This window comes from Chrysemys picta, chromosome 13 (genome assembly GCF_011386835.1).
Source record: "Chrysemys picta bellii isolate R12L10 chromosome 13, ASM1138683v2, whole genome shotgun sequence".
Taxonomy (NCBI): domain Eukaryota; kingdom Metazoa; phylum Chordata; order Testudines; family Emydidae; genus Chrysemys; species Chrysemys picta.
In genome coordinates, this window is record NC_088803.1 from 36,984,373 (window position 1) to 37,005,907 (window position 21,535).

Below are 21,535 nucleotides of genomic sequence, written 5' to 3' on the forward strand. Positions count from 1 at the left end.
TACAGGAGGTATTTGTTAGTGCAAGGTTCATTGTGTTTCTAAAAGAGCAGTATGCTTTAGCAGAAGCTACTGCAGTAAAATGCCACAGTGCTGTTGTGCAGAACCACTCTTTCCACATAGATTTTTACAATGTGCTCTTCTCAGTAGTATCCAAGTCCTTCCAGATAGAAATACAGAGCAGGCTGTTTGGTGGAAGGGGTCATTATGCTTAATGGCAAACAGTTGAGCAGTATGACACAGCGCACATATGGGCTGAGTTTATCTTCTCCTTTAGCAGGTCAGATACTCACTTGAAATAGCTTCACAGCTGACAGCAGTGTAACATTTTATGAGATTCCTTGCCCAATAAATGCAGGCAGATGTCGTAGGATTTAGAATCTTACAAGGCACTGGAGTATTGTTGGTGGGAGGTAATTCTGACGGGTGCTTAACCTCTATCTAAAAAAGTATCAGCTTGGAAAAGGCGATATTTACTGCAGGAAACATTAGCTTGTCAGAGAGGTAAAATGCTGCAAAAAACCTTCTGAATGACCACCGAAGTCACCAGCCAGATGTTGGCCATAGAATGGAGTAATGCAAACACTGTTGGGAGTTATACTGGTACTTTTCCTTGCATCACTGACTGCCAGCACTGTTCCCTGTAGGAGCATTAGTTTTTTAATATAAGTCTGAACAACATGTTGTGTATAAAACAGCACATGCCATGTTGTACAGGGTTATAAAACCCAGTGTGTCACTATTGCATGGGACATTTAATTTATTAGTATTAGGAGATTATAAAAAAAAATCCTTTCAGAGGTCTTTCATTGGAACTAATTGTGAACTGGAAGAATCAGTGGATCATCATTTTGTTGTATCTTTTCAACCACTTCTGCAAGTTGTCACCATCATAACATCAGCCACCACTCAAGGTGGCCACAGATAGTCTAGATATTGTGCACCCTTTGTATGTTCCTGGACTCCTCACTGCTACTGTATACCAAAATAGTTAAGTCTGTGAAAAATGCCCTGTTCCACACTTCCATCTCTTCAGACCCTTGGCCATCTACATTTTTGTGACGCTTGATTGTTTCAGTGCCTTCAGTTCTGGAATGAAAAGATGACCTAGAAAAAGCTCCTGTTAGTTCCGAGTGTAGCAGCTCACGTATTCACCAACAGAGCCCACTGAGAGAACATCTCTGTGGTGCTCTCCTCCCTATGCTGGTCCGCACGGACTGTCAAGTTCAAGGGTATAGCCCTAATCTTCAGAACCCTCTGTGGGACTGCTCCACATTACCCAACAGGTCACCTCATTTGCCACAACCGCAGCATCCCATGACAGCTACATTCCTCTGAAACAATGGAACTCTCAGCAGCATGAGCAAGCCTTGTAAGTGCAGAAACAGAGTTTTCTTGATAGTGCCTGTGTGGAACTTACTCCTGAAAACATTGAGAACAGCTGTCAATCTTATTGCCAAACTTGCTTCATCATCCTAACTTTCCTGAGTGGAAAAGGGATGGAAAAAAACTACCATTAAGGAGATGGGATGGGGAGAGAAACTGAGAACTTTGTAACATCTAACACGTAGAATTTGCTAGGCATTCCAACACTACCATGAGTGCAGTATAGAGAGATTGCGTAAAAGATTGGGCAGTTTACTGTGGTCTTTGGATTTCGAGAAGCTATTGGAGGTAAGGAGGTGAGGAGTTAGGTACAGGAGAGAAGAATGGAGACATTTTATAAGTGGAGAAATCATAGGAAAATGAACAGTATTGCTGGTGGTTTTATTGAAATAGAAATTAGAGTAATATAGTGGTAAATCAGGTCCAAGGACTGCATTTCTCTCCACAGGGATGCAGTGCAGGGCAGCTGGTTACTGGCAGACTTTCCAAAGAGGACCAAAGCAGCAGAAGAGGTGTATAGGCAGGACCCACTGGTAGCCTATCTGAAACCTTGATGGCGCTCTCTTGAGGGGCAAAGGCCACAATTAACTTCTCAAAGCCTGTGGCTGAATCCATTAATGGCTGAAAGGGAGAGCTAAAGGACTACTATTGGAGGGCCTTACCTTTTTTTTTTTTTTTTTTTTTTTGCAAGTTCACGGCTGCCAAGTTTTGTGCAGATTCATATGGGACATTTTGTGCCTATTTATTTGCAAGCATTACAAATTACTCATTAAAATTTACATGTTTGTAAATGACCATAAACTTCAGCTTATGGTCATTGTGCTGTGCCCCAGATGATGGTGGGGGAAGGACAAAACCTGGCAGCTGTGGCAGGTGCTGAAGGATGTCTGGGGAATAGGTGGGCATTGGTGAGAGCTTTCAGAGGACAGGGGAGTACCAGAGCGGCTGGGCTTGTGGTAATGTCCATGAGGGCAGGGGGATAGCTCTAGGGTAGTTAGGTTTGCGGGGTAACTGGAGGGGGAAACCCAATTTGTGAGTGTCGGCAGGGCAGAGGGAGAAGAGACAAGCTCAGTGGCTGGGAGTAGAGATTGTGGGAGGGAGAAGCTGTGTATAGCTAAGTTTGGGGGTTGGTCAGGGTATCAGGGGAAGCTGGGAAGAGGTAGGTGGGGTTTGTGGGGCTGTCTAGGGAGGCAGCTGGATGGCTGGGTGAGAATCTGGGGACAGCTGGGACTGTGGGAGTGCCTGGGAAGATGGGGATAGCTGGGTGGGGTGGCTATGGGCTGGGTGGAATCTGGGACCTGCTGAAGGGGTCAAATTGGTGGCTGTGAGAGGGAGCCTGGGGCCAGTACTGGGTCCCCCTCGCCACCTGTCCCTGCCTCCACTTGCTCTTGCTGCCACTTGGCTGCCCTCCCAGCTGTTTTTTCCCCACTTATTTCTTATAAGGGGCACAGCAAGACAGAAGCTACTTGTGTGCCTGCTCAGCAGGTGCCACAGCAGCCCCAACCGTAGACCATTTCTGCAGTCCAGCTGCATGCTGTCTGCATTCAGTCTGTGGGAATGCGTGGGGAGTTCTGCATGCGTGAGTGCCGCAGGAGGTGCGGGACACCTGGCAGGCCTGCAAGTTGCCATGTTAGCTTGGGGCTTGAATGCTCAGCATGACAACTTTTTCCCAGCAGTTACTTGCAGCCTCGATCCGGCTCAGGCACAAATGAAATTGTATCTGAACATGGCACACATTTTAAAAATCTGTTTTAATTTAAAAAAAAAAAGCGTAGAGGAATAGCAAAGGGAATCCATTTACCCTGAGGGACAGGCTATAACATTCATAAACTTACTAAACTTTCACTTTGAGTGTTGTCCTTGTGCACTCCAATGTATCCCTCTTCTCCCCATCACAAGAAAGTCCATGGCACTGGATCTACAGAGAGGTTTTTTTTACAGAGCATGCACAGCTGTTGTATGGTGTCTGAATTTGTGTTTGCTTGTGGTAGATGTACTCTGTGGGAACATTTACTGTACAGTATGTCTGAAGAACTGTTCTCTTCTAGAATCCAGATTGTTTTATTACCAGCTAAATGTTCTTTAAGCAACCTGTGAATGAGGGCATTGTGACATTTAGCAACTGATTTGATTGAACACAGATGTGAACTACACTCCATATGGAGAAGATGCCAAGGGAAAGATCCTGGTCTGTGTTTCTGATTTAAAAGTGGGAAGTTTGAATGCAAGCTGGGTGACACGGACCCAGCAAGGTAGATAAATGTTGCTCACTCACTCACCCATGATAGAGGAAATATATCCATTAGGCGAGAGAGAAACTCTGAAAGGGAAAAGTACTGAATAAATGTGTACTTAATTATTTGTGTTTCAGTGTTATAGAATGGTAGTATTATTATTAGGAATGGCTGAGGATTTCAGTGTACAACATGACTTGCTGTATTACTCCCTTCCTCCACCACATAGCAATCCTAGACCTTAGTGGAGGACTAAGGAGTCATAGGAAAGCTTTGATGTTTTAATACAACTTCTGGAAGTGCCTCCTCTTGGTATTTCCTATAGATGGGCTGGAGCTATAGAGTTTGGCTCAAGTTTCATAGTGTCACAATTTAGGGGAGTTTGGCTCCAGATTTTTGATTTGGGCCCATCTTGGTTACTTTCAAGTACACTATTAAAGATCAGCCAATTGCCATTAGCTTAAGGTTGGGATATCGTGCCATCCATTAGGAGCATCTGAAAGCAATAGCCCTACACAACAGGGCAGTATCAGTTCAGAGATGAGAGAGCCCAGGCATTCCAAATATGGGACACATCCCAAGGACTCTAGGGACCTCCCCTTTCTCCGCCCTCCCCCCCCCCCACCTAAACTTTTCAGAAACTGCTCAAGCCCATCGCTGGTTATTGAAGCACATCCTACAACCTGGGAAAGAGTTTAACATAAATGGACAGGTGGCAGGAAACAATAGGAAGGGAAGGGAGGAAGGGAGGTGCTTGATAATGGCTTGATGAAGGGGTGTCATTTGACAGTGTCACTATTGGAACTCATTGAGAATTTTTTTACTCTTTTTACTGTGTGTGTGTGTGTGTGTGTGTGTGTGTGTGTGTGTGTGTGTGTGTGTGTGTGTGTGTGTGTGTGTGTGTGTGTGTAAAATGAAGTTTCCACAAAATCAAAACTGTTTGTGGCAAATTTTTGATTTTACTGAACTTTTTCAGTTTTCAGTCAGGAAAAACCGAAACAAAATATTTGGGGTTGGGTCACCATTAGTCTCTGTTCTCCTGAACTGCTGCAGTGCCTCATGCCCACTGCCCTTCGTCTCCTCACTGGGCTGGGCTCTCTAGGCAGACCACATCTTCCATGATGAAGCACAACAGTTTAACCAGAAAGAAAACCATCCAAAAAAATATGGGACATGTAGTCTGGCCAGGGAACCTAGCCCATAGAGGAGAATGGGAGCAGGAGCCACTTGAACTACAACTCCCGTGAGGCACTGTGGCAGCTCAGAAGAACACAGAGTAATGTTGAACCAAGCTGAAATGCAATGTGTCTACACTTTTGTATCCAAATCTTTGAGAACTTTCCATTCCATAAACATTTTTGATATTTCAAGTCTTTATTGTGAATCAGCGGAATGGAAATTTTTATTATTATTTTTTGTTAGCACTAGTCACAAGAGCATTGCCAGGTATATCTACTTGTGAAACCAGCTCTTTCTGCAGCCACAGTTGCAGGGTGTCAGGAGAAGGCCTTGCTCAGTGGGCATTTGCAGAGCACCCATTGGGTGCTTTACCCATACAGTGTGATACACATATAGGAGAGGGAGCAGGATGGTTAACTTTGGCCTAATTAAGACAATGATGCTCAAGAGTGTAGGAATGGAATACAGAGCTAATTCGCTGGTTCATATCCAGCCCACTGAGTGAAAGACATCACCCAGTGAAAATCTGTTTGCTGGCTTATGTGCAATGAGATGATATGTCTTGGTCCAGTTCCCAGTAGACAGGTGTCAATTCTGCCTCTCTCACAATTGGCAGGAACTGCCCTTGTTGGCAGTCTCAGCAAAGAGGCTGAGTATTTAATGGTCAATGGAGACTGAACTCCTTTCTCCAAGAGGTGGATGCTTCTAGTCACGGTCGGGACACATTGACAGAAGACAGTGTATGTATATGGGAAGCGTCCATTGCCTCTACCCTGGATTCATTTCTCCAGATTTGTCAATCTAGCAACTTTCTGCCTTCCCTAAATTCACTGAAGGATAAAATTACAGCATTAGAAAGTATTTTTTTCTTTCAAATTTTCCCTTTTAAAATCCCATGGGAAAAGGAGCAGCATTGTACACATCTGGGAAGAGAGCTTGCTAAGTTACTTTTGTGTGCAGAATATTTTTGTGGTTTTGAGCATAGATTTCCTCAAAGAGACATTAACTCTCCAACACTTTTCTTTTTGCACTATACTGTTTTTGGAGTAGTTTAATCCATAGTGTAGAATCTGGTCTTGAATTTGATAGGAGGCTATGAAGCTCAACCCTCCCACACGCTACTCCTGCAACCCCCCTCCACATACACACACAAACACACACTTTGGTTACACAGCAGGTGCAAAGTTCAATGCAAGTTCATTCCCATATTACATTTTGACTTTTATATAATTACCTCTAATCGTTTGGAAAACAGGAAGTACAGTATCATCTGCAAGTAGCACAGCAATAAACATGTTCTCATCACAATTTACACATAGAGCATGAGTCCCTCGAGCTAACTCATCCCCCTCCTGACAGTTTTAATAAAGGATGATGGATTGTTTTAAACTGACAGTTGAGGAAGATCAAAAATTCCCTCTTGTATTGTTTTGAGCTCTGTGTACAAGAGCTGTTTTGTGTTCTGTGAAAGTTGTATTTGCCTGTAAGCATTGGGGCTCTATTACTCTCCTTCATACTCTGTTCAGAGATGCTTAGTTACTCCGGGAATCTATTCATCCTGTTTTTAGTATTAAGACACTTTTAAAAAAATGTGCAAAGAAGAAATGACAAAACTGAGTGTGGGATGAATGTCTAGCTGAGGGTGCGGTAGTATAGAAATGCTCTTCCAGGCTACTACAGAAGGGCTGGCTTGACCATTTTGGAAGGGTGGGATGGGGCAGTGAGTTGCCATGTCCTCCAGAACCACTAGTAGCAGGTGAAATCTGCTCATGTGACGCTTCCTCTTCTAATGCCACCAGGGCACGACTCTCTGCTTCAGATCCTCAGCAGTGGACTTCAGTGAATATTGAAGCATTTACACAAACTGAGGACCTGGACCACTGAGTGTATCCAGGGACCCATGCAATTACCAGCACTGCTTGTTTGAAAACCAGGCCTGGCCTATTAATCTCTTAGATTTTGATTTACCCACTGACATTCTTTCTGCATAGGGGTAGACCTGTTTCACCAGAAAACAAAAAAAGCTGTTAATATCTGCAGGTTCTTTTTGATGTGTTTCTCGTGTGTGTGTGTGTGTGTGTGTGTGTAAAAAAAATAATGTGGGATGGTCCCCAGATGAAGAAATGGCAGAGTCTGGCATTCTACAGGGGGCTGCACTGGAAGAAAACTTTAGCTCTTGATCAACCCATCCTCCCTCCCCCTCCCACTTTTTTTTGTAAGGCTTTTAAAGGCTACATGTGGCGACAAATTAGTTCTGGATGCAGATCCTCCTCCTTGTTTCTTTTTGGCATGAGATTTATTTCTCACTGCATGTGCTTTTGTGACTGCACTTGGCGGGCTGCAGTTTGTTCAGCTGTCCATTCCTCAGCTAATCTAGGGTCTTAAAATAAAAACAAACAAGCCAATCTTTGGAGAAGGCACACCACGTGAAGACATTGAGAGGCATTTGTTTACAACTTCTGGTTAGAGCAGCACTGGTCATAAAGATCCTAACAGTTAGAGAGAGAGAGCAATTCACATGGCACTAGCCAGAGTAAGAAAAATGACGCTCTTATGTGTATCTGCAATTAGGGTCCTCAGGTTCTAGCCTAATAAAACAAAAGGGTGATTAAATGATGTCCAGCCAAGGATCAGGGGCACAAAATAACATCTAGCTTGCAGATCCCAGCTGCCTTCATTACTAATATGAAGTTGAGGCTGCCACAGAGATAATGGATCACAAAAGGTAATGCTTTCTGGAGGCTGGCGGTTTCCATCAAGATAGAGCACTATATGGTCTTTAGATTGTCTCTGTGTTAGATAGGAGGGTAGCTTACAAGCAGAATTGGGACCAGCTCTGGGAGCTAGCATTGCTTCACAAATTAGAGGACAAACCACATGGTTCTGAGTTATTGTCCTACCACACACACTGAAGGAAGAAGAGCTTTCAGGATGTGGTTCTCCAATCATTTGAAGAGGGAGCTCCTGAAGCTGAAACTTTGTAGACTGCAGTTAAAATAATGGTCTAGACATTTCCAGGGGGCAGAATCTAGGGGATGGGAAGCTTCAGGATATTCTGTTTCTGCACCATGACCAATTCCCCCTCCCGTCCTCGTTCTGAATTCTCAATCCTCCCCTTCCCCCCACCCCCATCGCTGCACACAGATGCAATAGCTCTTCCCCCCAGCAGCAGATGCAAATATCACCCAGAGGAAACTATGCAAGAGTGATATGAGGCATCCATCCCTCTTCTTAGTAACACCAGGACTAAGCAGGGCCAATGCTTCCAGTCACTGCTTGCCCAGAAACCTTGACAACGAAATTCTAACCCTGAAAAGAGGCATACAGGTCCAAATTTTCAAACTTCATGTATACTTGGTTTACCAAGACATATATTTGCAGGGTATATGCCTTGCACCTGAAGTCTTTGTTCAACAAACAACTGATGGGATGTACAATTGCAGGTATTTATGTGGATGAAAAGATGTAAACTCTAGAGGCACAGTTTAGGAAGACATTTGGAAAGTTCTTTCCTGATGTATCTTGAAAAATACAAATCATGTTTCACAAGGACCCATGTTGCAAGCTTGTTTTCAACCAAGTTTTCCAGCTTCAGCATACTTCCTGGCTCCATTACATATTTTTAAAATGGATTTTGCGATTACCTTTGAATTCAGCAGTGGCCCAAACCTTGGCATTAGAAGCAATTCCCTAGCTTTCTTGACTTGCCACATACTGCTTTGTAGGATAAATGTATTATTCCTACCATTGTGTGACTGTCGATGTAAGCATATTCTGTTACATTGATTTTAGGAAATCTGTTACATGTAAATGTGATATTATTTTTCATAGGAACATCAGGGATTTACCAAGGAGCCAACGGCCTGACCAATTCTGCAGGATTCAGCACTGTACATCAGGTACAGCCTCAGAAGTTATTTGCAATGTCTCTTATTTTAAAGACTTAGAGATCTTCCAGGTCAGAGAGACTGCCACAATTTTCACATGTATTTAAGGAGGTTAATAGTCTATGTAGTCACAGACACCACCTATATCCATGGATACCTGACCTGGTGATTGACCTAACATCTGGCCTTTTTTGTTTTAAATAAATGGATACATATATGCACAGCAATGGCTCAGCGGGGAGCTTTGCAACGGAGCCCTGCCAAAACTGTATCTCTCACCGCTGGCGTTCTCTGACCTGGGCAGTAATTGGGTTGCACTGTTGAAAGCATTTCAGAATTCTTATGGGGAGCCCATGGTATCATATGATAGCTTTCTTAAAAGCAGTGTCTTTCCATCATCTATAGAGAGCTCCCCCTTTGCACCCTTTCCTCTGGTCTCTTGGCTTTAGGTAATAAATATGAATAAACAATCTGAAAGTGTCATACACAGCCCCTGGTGAATCGTGAGCTATCTGAGCCATCTGTACTCTTCCTTATTTGAGTGTACACCTGTCTGTGAGCTTCACACTTTGCATTTGTTGGCACCTTTATATATTTATATATATATATATAGTGTGTGTGTGTATTATATAAGGCACACACACACAATAAGAAAATTCAGGCTGCTTAATAGCCAGTTGCTCAGTTTGGCTGGACCAAACATGAAGACATTGTCCTTAGCAAGTCCTCCCACGGATTGTGGCTCTTGTATTTCTGAAAACAATAGTGGGTTGTTTCTTTGTTTCATATTCTGCTGAAAGACAGTATGGTCAGTAAAGGCCCATAGACATGCACCGGATTGAAGTTTGAAGGTGACCTGCAAAAGAGAAAAATAATTCTGCTTGTGCCTTTTTTTTTTTAATGATGGGTTAAAAAAGACCTTAAGAAAAAATGAAAAAAGCTTTAGTTTTCTTTTCAGCTTTATTTTGTATTGGAAACTCAGGTCTGTTTGCCCTTGAGGACTCTCTGGTGACTGAGAACTAGTTGAATTATCACATCAGCCTAAAACACGATTAGTTGAGGGAAGGAGGGATTTTTAGTTAACACCTATTTAAAATCAGTGTCGCATGAACATTTCTGAGAAAGCCTCTTTGTTAATAATTCAGTATTCCACCCCTTAAGTTAAAGAGTTAGAGCTCACAAGATTCATCTGAGACCCTTACACTGTCCTGCACAACTGCCAGAGAAGATCGGGTTTGACATTCTTGCTATTTCTGAAGTAAAAAAAAAAAAAAATTGACAAATCTTTAAAACAAAAAAATTCCACTTTCAGCCTTTCGTTGTATGTCATGAAGAAGCAAAAATGGGCAAAGACTTAAAGTTTAAAAAAAAAACCTTTGGTAGGCCACCTTCAACCTGTGATTTGTTTTTTTCAGGGTTGAAATACCCAAAGCAGAACTATTGTTTAATTTAAAAATAAAAGTATGGTGTTTTTAAATTGCTTTTCCTGATTCTGGCACCCTCATCAGCTCTCCCAACATGAGGGCTAGAGCAGTGATAAATAGTCAAACACCAGCAACCACCCCAGCAACCACTACCAGCAACCACCCCAGTGTGTTAGACTGTGGCTTGGAGGTCACTGGTACCTGCATCCCCGTACTGCTTTGTCACTCCATTCAGATCAATTGATGTAAATATGCTAGGGTCTGAAATTTACAACAGCAACAACAAAAATCATGTTTTGAAGTGCCCAGAGAGGAATAATCTTGTGTATTTCAATATCCCACCTCCTCACAGGGAAGGAACAGATAGGCAGAATGGAGGGAGGCTATGAAGGGCATATGTGCTCTTGAAAAGCAAAACACAGCTGGAAGGTATTATTTTAGACCTCCTGACCTTGATGCTGTCCATTTAATTAATGTATATGTCTTATTAAATCCTAGAGTGTGGTAAGTAGTATTCAGTACACTCATCCCTCACGGAGAGGCCCTGTAACTTCAGTTGAGAGCCTAGAAACGTGCTGTATGCTGAACTCAGCAAAGGGACTTATTATTGTGATACTTTTGTTATGGGCCTGATCCAACTCCTACTGAATCAGTCAATGGACACTTCCCATTAACTTCAGGCCTAAGATTGCTTAAAATGTTTCTCTCCCGGGAATTGAGTTCCAGTGAGGTGTATTGGGATTAATCCTCCTCCCTCAACCCCCAAAGATCATCTGTAGTTAACTTACCCGTGGGAAGGGGTGATTGTTTAGGGATTCATTCACTATCGGGGGGTAGCTGTGTTAGTCTGTATCCACAAAAACAACAAGGAGTCCGGTGGCACCTTAAAGACACCTAACGTTCAGTGGCACATCTGTTAGTCTTTAAAGTGCCACCGGACTCCTTGTTATTCACTAACTAAATGGTTTGGAAAACACTTTAAATATTTTCTAGAAATTTCTGTGTGACTTAGTGGATAGAACACTAGACTGGGACTCAGAATCCCTGGGCTCTATTCCTGGCTCCGTCCCTGGCCTGTTTGGTAAACTTGAGCAAATCACGGCACCTCTATGCCTCAGTTTCCCCATCTGTAAAATGGGGATAATGGTACCCTCCTTTGTAAAGGGCTTAGAGATTTACTGATGAAAAGCGCTCTATAAGAACTGGGTATTATTTTTTTCATTTTGTAACCAGTTCTACAGTTGATCAAAAACTTTGATAACAGGTAGAGGAAAATTGCAAATATTTTTGTGATTTTTCCCCCTCTGCATTTTTCACCTGTTCTTTTAATTACTCCTGTGCTTAGAACTGCTTACAGTGGCCACCTGTCTCACCTCAGTCCCTTTTGAAACAGTAGTTCACATCACTCCCCTGCATCAAATTGCTGCACCCTGTGCTCAGAAAGGGCCAGCCGTGGTGAACGAATTCCACAGAAAAAGGCAGGGCTTGTTATGACTCCTGTCTTCTTGTAAATTCTGCTGATGCCAATGAAGCAGAAATAGACATGGGCGAAGCAGAAATACCTACCAAAGTGACTTGAACAAGATTCTTTGGAAAAAGTGACCAGATCCCACGACTCTTGAAAGTATCTGCCACATGCATTACCTTACCCACTTGTCTGTGTAGTAAAAGCCTGTGATGCAGAAGGATTACTCATGTCTCTTTTCCCCCAAAGGAATACTCGTCCTATCCAAGCTTTCCTCAAAGCCAGTACTCTCAGTATTACACCTCTTCCTACAACTCTCCTTATGTATCGGCGAATAGCATCAGTCCATCAGCCATCCCGACATCCACATACTCTCTCCAAGAATCTTCACACAACATCACTAGTCAAAGCACAGAATCACTGTCTGGTAGGTGGATACATTATATTATTTAAAACCAATTCACTGTTTTACAAGCTCAATCATCTGTGGGCACAAATAATACAACTTTGCTGTCTGATTTGTGAGCGTATAAATTTACACCAACAAATTAAAGTTCATGGCAAAGTTCTGTTACTTACACCTGCAATTTTGCACATGTCCTTTGTGGGGGCAAAGGACGATGACTTTACAACTGCAGGCACAACTTTAGAGAACAATTTAGAAAATGTCAGCTCTATAAGAATAAGCCACGTTCTTTTCATGAGTATTTCTTAATTGCTTCCTATAGCTTAAATGTGTTCCTGGTGTGAGTGATCTCACACCTTCAAATAAAAGATGGTATAGAAAGGGAAAATGTTATTAATCATGACTTTTAAACAATAGGCTAGTGTGTTAACAGATAGTTTTTATTAGTGATGAGCCCAACCCAAAATCCTATATCCAAACACATCCAAAATCTAAAAAGTTCCTAACTTTGCAGCCTCCTTCTAGTTTTTAGCTAATTTCTAACCACTAAACGTAATATCCGACTTCATAAGTATGTTAAAAGGAATTCAAGTGATTCTCTCTTAAAAAAAAAATCAAGAGAAAACAGGTTGAGTTAAATGTCAATTATGAATTCCACATATGGCATCAATACCTTTGAAATTATCTCGGCTCTCCTGGAGTGCTTACTTTTCAGACTCTGAGGGCTCAAGCGGTCTATGGAATTACTGACAGATCATTATCCTCCTATGTACTGTCTGAATACAGCTTTCAGATGTCACTTTTCCACTAAAGTTTTCATTGGCATGCAATAACATTTATATAAAATACCACATAATTTGTGGATGATCACAATATACGCCCATTGTATGGTCTGCTGACTTATGGAACAAATCCGAACATCTGTGGTTGTTCAAAAAGAAAAATAAACTAATATTGCTTTTAAAAAGTGATCGCAGATTGCTCTAAAAGCAGTTGGAGGATTTTCTATTCCTTAGATCTTATCTCAGCCTACTTGAGAAACGGTGATTTCAAAGAGGCTTGTTAGGAACAACCCAAACTCTCCTTAAGAAGAGTGCATCTGTACCAGGAGGGTTGAGAGGCCACAAGTTAGCAAGGTGACAAGAAAAATGTTTGAAAAGGATTTGTAATTTAACGTAAGTGATATCTAGAGAGTTTTATGAAAGTGAATCCTATCAATTGATACTTTACATAGTGACCTTCACCTCCGGTTTCTTCTCAAGTGTTTCTAAACTGCTGTACCTCTGTCCTCTGATAAACAGCTAAACTGGATTAAAACACACATGTATTTGGGAATATTCTAGAGCTGGGTTTTTAAACTATTTTTTGTTGTTGAAAAATGGCCTTTTTAATAATGAAAATTCGTTGGGAAAAAAAATCATGTTTTGAAATTTTGTTTTTTTTACTTCCCCATTTCCAATAGAAAAGAGAAAAAGGGAGAAAGGAAACCCCAGAATACCAAAAAAACCACCCTGATTTTAAAAAGTGTGAAAATTTTCAAAAAAATGAAATATCATGTATTTTTTTTAACTTGAAAATATATTTTCTTAAATGTTTGTGAAATGTTTCTATTGTTTGACCCATTCAAACACAAACCTTTGGAACAAACTTTTTTTTTTTTAAGTGGTTTGTGCAATAGCTAAATACCAAATACCAAAGCAGTTGTCACACCTTTGCTAAAAGATACTTTTTGGATAACATAAAAGTATCGCAAGAACCACACGTGAAAGGTTGCAAATTTTAGGCTTTCAGCGGGATCCCTTTTTCTCTCAATAGGGGAATATGCAACCACACCAGTAAAAGATACAGAAACAGACAGGCAACACCGAGGGTCTGATGGAAAGTTACGAGGCCGATCAAAAAGAAGCAACGATCCTTCCCCTGCAGTTGACAATGAGATTGAGGTAATAATATTAATTCCTTTTGATAGTAAATCCAGCCAAGAGAAATTGCTACGTTGATTTACAAATAATCCGCTGTTAGACTAGAGAACGGTATGCGCCAAAACATAGGCAAGATGTTTGAGACTATAGCCACCATGGCTGATGTAGTTTTAAAAGAAAAATGATTGTTGTCTCAGTGTAATTGTCATAGGCAAAATTTTGCACTCTGGCTTTTAAGGCAGCGTTGGATTCTGTTATTTTGCTCTCCTGACATAATATCCTACTGGGATTTCTATGCATATTGGGATAGCAGATTGTCAGAGCATATATGGAATCGGAGAGCAGAGTTTGGGGTTTTTTTGTTTGTTTTTTTACCAACCTTAAAAAGGCATCTATGATCAATGTTTAAAGTGGTTTTGTTACCTTAAAAAAGTTGTAGCCACCTAATATTTTTTCTTAATTAAATGCACTCCTGAAGATGCTTAACGTGTGAATGTATTTGTCTCTTTCCCTCCTCCTTGTCTTTCATCACAGCGGGTGTTTGTGTGGGATTTGGATGAGACGATAATTATTTTTCACTCCTTGCTCACGGGAACCTTTGCATCCAGATATGGGAAGGTAAAATTTAATTCATATTTTTTTAACATTATTGTTTGTCAAGCAAAATTGCATTGGGAATTGTGGGGGCAGTTAATAAGGCAGCTTTTCTAACAGATGCTGCCCATTTTGTTCAGACAGATTTTGTTATAAATAAGTCCAGTGGTATTTCCCTCAAACATGTGAAAATTTAATTTAGTTTCCCTTTATATTGTATGTAGCCCCGCTTCTTCAAAAGCTTGCATTGTTCAGTTGCTGCTAGATAGGACACTGAGCTGTTGTTCTTTCAAGGCCTTTCTCCTAGGAGAAATAACTTATCCAGCAGCCAGAAAATAGTAACTCTAGCCTGCACACAGTAATATTTTCTGCTGGTCTATTGTTTTCATAAGAATCTCAGACAAATGATTTCTTTTTTTTAAGAGACTTTTTATATTGATTAACCCAAGTTCATTCCAAGTGTAGCATTGCATCTTCCCACTAACGATCTCAGATGGCCACTTAAGGCTAGATTTTTAAAGGTATTTAGGCACATGAGTAGGATTCTCAAAAGGGCCTAGGGCCTACTAGCCCCAGTCGGCATCTTTAGGGTACATAAATACCTTTGAAAATCTGGTGTTTAAGCTGATGGTGGCATTTATTTAGCAAACCCTATCTGTAATTAATAGAGGAAGCTTTGAAATACACTGAACTTGGCTGCTAAGGAATTCTGAAATAGCAGGTACTTAATAATAATAGTGCCTATACCTCATTTATTTGTATGGCAGTTTTCCTATTATAAATTCTTGTTCAAATGACTGAGTTACATAATGTCAAGCATTTTTAAGTGAAGAGAGAGAAAAAGACAATATCATTACCTAATTAAAGGTGGATAACCTATTTGACAACTGTTTCTGCATATGACTTTTAACATTGCAGCTTCATTGAGAGACTGGCAAATAATCCTATTTCTCTTTAGAAACTAGAAATATGATTTGACATCATTTTATGGCTTTACCAGCTGTACTTGATTTATGATGGTTATAACAACCTGGATGTGTAATTAGTGAGATAGATTTATTGTCCGCTGTTAGATGTGCACACTTGTAAAGGATATAAAATGGTGTTTGTGGTGCAGAAATCCACTGCAGCATTTGGAATGCCACTAACACTTCTAGCAGCACCTTCTGAAAATCAAGCACACATTTCCGAACAGGGATTTATTCAGGCCTATGTTGTACAGGGCAATTGGAATCATTTCTTTTCCCACTGAATGTAATGAATGAGACAATTCGCAGCAGACATTGTGTAAGTTCTCACCTGGCTGCATGCAAAAAATAGAAAAGGAACAGGCAAGATAGAGAAAAATAAACTTGTGCAATCATACCGAGGATTGAGTTTTGGTGGTAAATGGCTGATGGAGAATTTCCCTAATGGAGGGCAACTTCATGCTGGTGCAAAGTCAGCTCCTGTGCTAGCCGTCCTGGGCACAGGAAGTATGTCGGGGCAAGGTAATTCAATGGTGGTGATTGAGCTCAGTTACATTGTACAGATCCTCTACTAAGATGAGATGACCTGGAGCATATTGCACTGGGGCCAACATAGACTCGTCTCTGGATCAGGGAGCTGTAATTGAGGCTATGTGAACATAGGCTGCATATTCTGAAAGAGCATATGCGAAGGTTAGGGAGAACCAAGAAAGTGAACTTTAGGTTAGGATTTTCAAAAGCACTTACCATGGACATAACTATTCCCATTGACTTCAGTGGTAAAACTCATGTTGATTTCAGTGGGAGTCTTACCCTTCACTTCAATGGAAGGCAGAGTTAGGGTAATCCTGAGGACTTTTGAAAACCTGCCTGCATAAGGGATTGAGGGGAGAAAATAGGAAAATGAAAACACACAAGGCTGTCCAGTATGAAAATGCTCTATGGAAAATAAAGTGAGAACCTTTCCATAGGATAGTTCTTAAGCATTCTGTAGAATAGAGAATTATAGAATTTGAAGGGCTGGTTAAAAATATTGTTAGAAAGGCTCTCCTTTGCTGTTAAGTTCTAAAAGATTTTTTGAATAACTTTTATAGAACCCCATTGAATTTCTACAGATCCTACTGGTTTAATCTCTTTTGAATTCCATAGAACTTTTCTATAAGGAAAATGGCTCAAAACTAAAACGATGATTAACCAAGGTTTTGATCTAAAAACCCACATTGAAATAAATTGATTTTGGATCAGGCTCTAAGTCAAAAGGGAAATGGAACACACACCAAACTTCTGTCATGGGAACCATTAAATAATAAACCCAATCCAGAAGTGTTTAAGCAAGTTGAATTCACAAATATGAGAGAAGCAGCCAAGACAGAGTGGAATAGAGCTCCAAAATTTCATACCTGAATAATACAGAAAGTATTAATCTCCGATATCCAGGCCTAAAATTTATTATTTTTATCTATAATCGATATTAAAAATAAACATGCCTCTTATTAGACAGACACATTAATAATTAAATCTCCCTCTTCTACTGGGGCAGCTGGGATTAGAACCATTGCTCTCTCACCTCCAAAAGCACACACTTCTACCAGCAGTACCTCATTGACCATACTAGTAGGGTAGAGCTGACCGAAACCTCTTTTGCAAAACAAAAAAAAAAGTTCACAGTATTTTCCAGGTTTCATCAAAACTTTGTTTTGGTTTAAATTTTCTGACCACATCTAGTGCTGGAGCTCCTAGTTATTCTCTCCAAGTCACAACTATAAGGCGGGAACATCCCACTCAAAGCCAGGCCATTCCTTAGATAATGAGCTCCTTGGAGCAGAGACTGTCCTCTGGAAGTGTTTGGAAAGCACTGAGCACGTAGCAGCAATAAATAATAATAACAATTGCAGCACAAGGTGGACTGATCACTTGCCCATGGTCAAACAGCATATTAATGGCTGAGCCTGGACTTCTGCTTCTACTTATCTCCCAGCCTCAGTCCTCTGCTCTGGCCAACAGACTATTCAGCCTCCTTATATTTAATCTTAATGGGTTTCCCATGCAGTCCCTACAACATATCCCCTCTGTTGGAAACCAAAAGTGGCCTGTGAGCTCCAGGTCTCCCTTTACTTTCTTTCCAGGTATTTTTTTCACAAACAAATGTCAACAGATGGGATAAAGTTTTTTTAAAAAGTGTTTCCTATGCCTTAGAGAGGGGGCTGGGGGAGGAGCAGCTGTAGGAAAGGTGAGACTTGCAGTACAATGGATGCTTCTGTGCACCTATGAGTTGTGTCTGTATTGTGAGAAGTCACCATGTCATCCTGGAAGTCAAAAGATAGCCTTACAGGTCTGTCGCATCTTACGCGCATTGAACATGCGCGATTTCAGCTTTATGCGGTCGGCAAAAACAAAAACAAAAAGAGAAAAATAACAATTTTAATACTGTACCTGTAGTGCGGGCGATTCCGCCCGCCATTACACTCAATGTAATTTTGACTATTCGCGATTTTCGCTTTACGCGCTGACTGCGGAACGTAACCCCAGCATAAGATGCGACAGACCTGTTGCCTGCCCAGAACTGGGCCTCGAGATGGCAAACAGGGGTTCGTTGCCCGGTGTGCTTGGCACCAATAAAGACACCGAGGGGAGAAAGCAAGTCAAGTTTATTTCAGAGCTCTGAAAGGGCACTAGGAGACCAGCATGTCTCAGATCAAGTGCAGCACATACAAATAAAATTTTCCCTTTTATATTCCAAGCTGTTTCTGTGTAAGCCTTTGTTCTGTTACTCCCTCTTACCCCTCCCACCCCTCCCTTCTGTAGCAGTTACAATTAGAAAAGTTCCCATTCGTCTGCTTATCTTTTGGCCTTGCAAGGCCTGTTTACAGCAGCTGCCTGCTAGAAAAGCTGACCCTTACATTTCTGCTTCAGCATGTAAGCAGTTAGCATAGAAGTAGGTGAGAGTTCACAAGATGGAGTTTTGTGGTTCAGGTAGGCCCAGAGCAGAAGAGCTTCATCGGCACTTTTGGCCTTCCACTCTCCCGAGTTACCTGGTAGCTATGCCTAGTGACACCAACAGACCTGTATATGCTGAGGGTACAATTCCCAGCTGAGCCTGTCAGGACAGAGGCTGGTCCTCAGTTGCCATGCTTGTGATTAAGGGGATGTGCCATTGCTATTCCCATTGTGAAGTGGAATAGCTATCAAAATAACAAAATATCTTCCATGTGCAGGTAAAGTGAGTTTTTGTTCTAGCTGAATGTGGTAAAGAAACTGGCAAGCAGGAGAAAATTTCTCCACCCCTTTGCCTCTCAGCAGGAGGCCCCTGGATGCAGAGGTTCCACCACTATATTCAATTAACCCTGAATACTGTATTCAGTAGAGTTTAGAAACCTGTTCCACAGGCTTCTGCTTACAGTATGGGTGTAGAGTATTTGCTGTGAGACTAGAATGCTCAATAGACATAGCAGTTCATTTTTATGGCTTAATATACACCCCACCCAGCCTTTCTAATCCCTTCAGGCACATATTAAAGAGAGCTTCCATGCAGTAGAAAGGATGATTGCACTCTTTACTAGTCTGTAAAGAACTGAACACTGAAGTACAGGCCTCTGAGGAAAACACAAGGGGAAATAAGTGAGTTAAAACCAATTGCATTGTTACTAGCACTTTAGCTGAATTCAGTGCAGAGGTCTCAGACAGGAGGATGGTACGTTACCAGGTTTGGCCTCTCGTTCCAAGTTTTGGTTTGAAATAACCAGACACAGGGCAGAAAAGTGACTCTTTAGGTGCTGTTAATTTAATACTTGGTAAAGGAAGTAGCAAATACTCTTGTCAAGAGAATTCATTGACCTATTTTCCTCTCCCTGTGCCCAAATTTTGGGAAATTTCTAAACCCATTCCTCATAGCTTCTATAACCTTAATTGTCAACAGATTTTTTAATTTGCACGTCCCAGTTGTTAGGGGTCTTTTCTGCATTCCTTCCCAGTAGCAGTGAAACACAATTATTTGATAGTTCACTCTAACACTTCTTTAATGAATGAAAAAGAGGGACACTAAATACGTTTTTTTTACCCAGCTGGTGGCATGTTAAGTAGGGGATAATAATACTTCCTTACTCCCACACTTTTTCTGTTTTGTATATTTAGACTAAGTTCTTCAGGGCAGGTAATGTCTCTTACTCTGTTAGTATAGTGCCTAGCACGATGGTGCCCTAATCTTAGGTGGGGTCTCTGAGTGCTACTGTAACATTTAAAAAAAGGGACTGATGAACTGAATCTAATATTATAATTACTCCTTCCATATAACAAGCCTTGGGGACAAATGGAATGGATTTCAATTTAGCACTGAATTACAAAACTGAAAATTTCAGAAAACAGCTGATGTTGCTACCAGAACATGGAATTTTGATGGATCTTCATCAGCCCTTTAATATTGTCTAAAAGTCAACAAGGGGTTTTGAGCTGTAAATTTGAATGTAAGATGCACATTAACTTCTGGAATTAGTCAGCATCTCAGATTGACTTGATTTTAACAGACACCACTGCAAATGCATAACAGAGCACATTGTGTCTAATTTTTAAACAAAAACCTTGGAAACAGTTATGCCCTGACACTCATTTTCTGGATGTTAGTTTATTTAGAATGGGAGAATTTAAAATTAGCTGTTTCTTATACTATACCATCTCAGGCTTTATCTGTCTTGGGGATTTATCTCAATTCCAGCCATTAGTAGCCAGCAACCGCCAGTGCAAAGCATATGGTAGGCAAGGAAAGCACAGAGGAATTTATCCCAGTTTCAAACAGGTGTAATCTGTACCACTGCAAATACTAAAGCTGGTTGGAAATTTTCTAATTTGAATGTTTTTCCATTGGAAAATGTCAATCTGTCAAAAGCTTGTATTTTTGCAGAAATGAATCAATTTCAACTAATCTTATGAGATAACACAGGCAAGGTTGGCTGTCTTGCGCTGTATTTTGGGTTCAAACAACGATCCCTGGATTACAAAGTGAAATTCATCTAGAATCACCAGGTTCAAGTTGAAGTGAGGTTAAACCTACTGAGTTTTATACAGCTTCCACCCAAAACTATACATTGGCTCAAGATTGCCCAAAACTGAGCATAGATTCACTGCACCTTGACAAACATGGCCAGATTTCCAGTTTTAAAATAAAACCCTGAAACTAAGTGGTTTGCAGTTTAACTATGCCTGTTTGGTCCAGCTTTACTTAGGAACACTGAGGAAACTTTAGGGAACAAACGGAGAATTCCAGTAAGCTGAAAGGAAAAGTGTCTTCCTGGTGAGCATTATTCGACTGTGGAATAAACTTTCCTAGGAAAGTGGTGAAAGCTCCATCATTGGGACACTTTAAAACTAGCCTGGGAAAAGCACTAGGAAACATACTGTAGGGAATAATCCTCTGTATCCACAGTGTCTCTGCTCTGTGTAACCTCATTAGTGACAGGTTCAAGTCTGAGGGAGAGCCTGAACCAGAGTTTCACCACCCCTTACAGTATATTTCTGGGTTTTCCTAGTTTCTTGTATGCTTGATTGACTTTTGAGATTTCTACTCCAACAGCAGCTTTAAGGCATTTTCAATGGGACCTTGGGGAATTAGGTGCCCAATTCCATTGACTTTCCATGGGAATTAGATGCTTAACTCTCTCATGACTAAGTCTGGCCAGAAAACAAGAATTCTGTTTCACAGAGAATTTCCAGGTTTCAGTAGTTGGTTTCGTATTGGGACAAACCTGAGATCTTTTTAATTTTTTCATGGAAAAACAAGGGAGAGAGACCTCCCCCAGAGTAGCCAGTAATCCATTCATCTGGGATGTGGAAGACCCGCGTTTAAATTCCTGCTCTGCCTGATTTGGAGCAAGAGTTTAACGTGGGTGTCTTCCCACATCCCATGTGATTACCCTAACCACTGGGCTATTGGCTATCCTGGGGTGGGTGGGTGTCTCTTGTTTTGTCCAGAAACTCCATCCTGGACCTAAGAAACCTTCCTGACAAAAGGGAATTGGCATTTTCAGAAAAAAATATTTCATCCAAGAACTTCTGACCAGTTGTACACAAGGCCCTTTCAAAA

At 41.1% G+C, this 21,535-nt stretch overlaps 1 protein-coding gene and 1 long non-coding RNA gene across 14 annotated transcripts in view; one reads left to right on the plus strand and one right to left on the minus strand.

Annotated features, from left to right (window-relative positions):
• The window catches only part of EYA2 (EYA transcriptional coactivator and phosphatase 2), a 154,335-nt gene that overhangs the window by 82,735 nt on the left and 50,065 nt on the right, over positions 1-21,535 (plus strand). For all 13 annotated transcript variants that reach the window (XM_065566662.1, XM_065566667.1, XM_005304641.4 and 10 more), the window contains 4 exons: positions 8,628-8,695; positions 11,822-11,999; positions 13,794-13,921; positions 14,435-14,518. In XM_065566662.1, the coding sequence (XP_065422734.1) occupies positions 8,628-8,695; positions 11,822-11,999; positions 13,794-13,921; positions 14,435-14,518 (458 nt within the window). The remainder of the gene's footprint in view (positions 1-8,627; positions 8,696-11,821; positions 12,000-13,793; positions 13,922-14,434; positions 14,519-21,535) is intronic.
• The window catches only part of LOC101934267 (uncharacterized), an 87,491-nt gene that overhangs the window by 9,525 nt on the left and 56,431 nt on the right, over positions 1-21,535 (minus strand). Inside the window, exon 2 of the long non-coding RNA XR_256619.4 lies at positions 16,210-16,332. This is a non-coding gene — a long non-coding RNA (uncharacterized LOC101934267). The remainder of the gene's footprint in view (positions 1-16,209; positions 16,333-21,535) is intronic.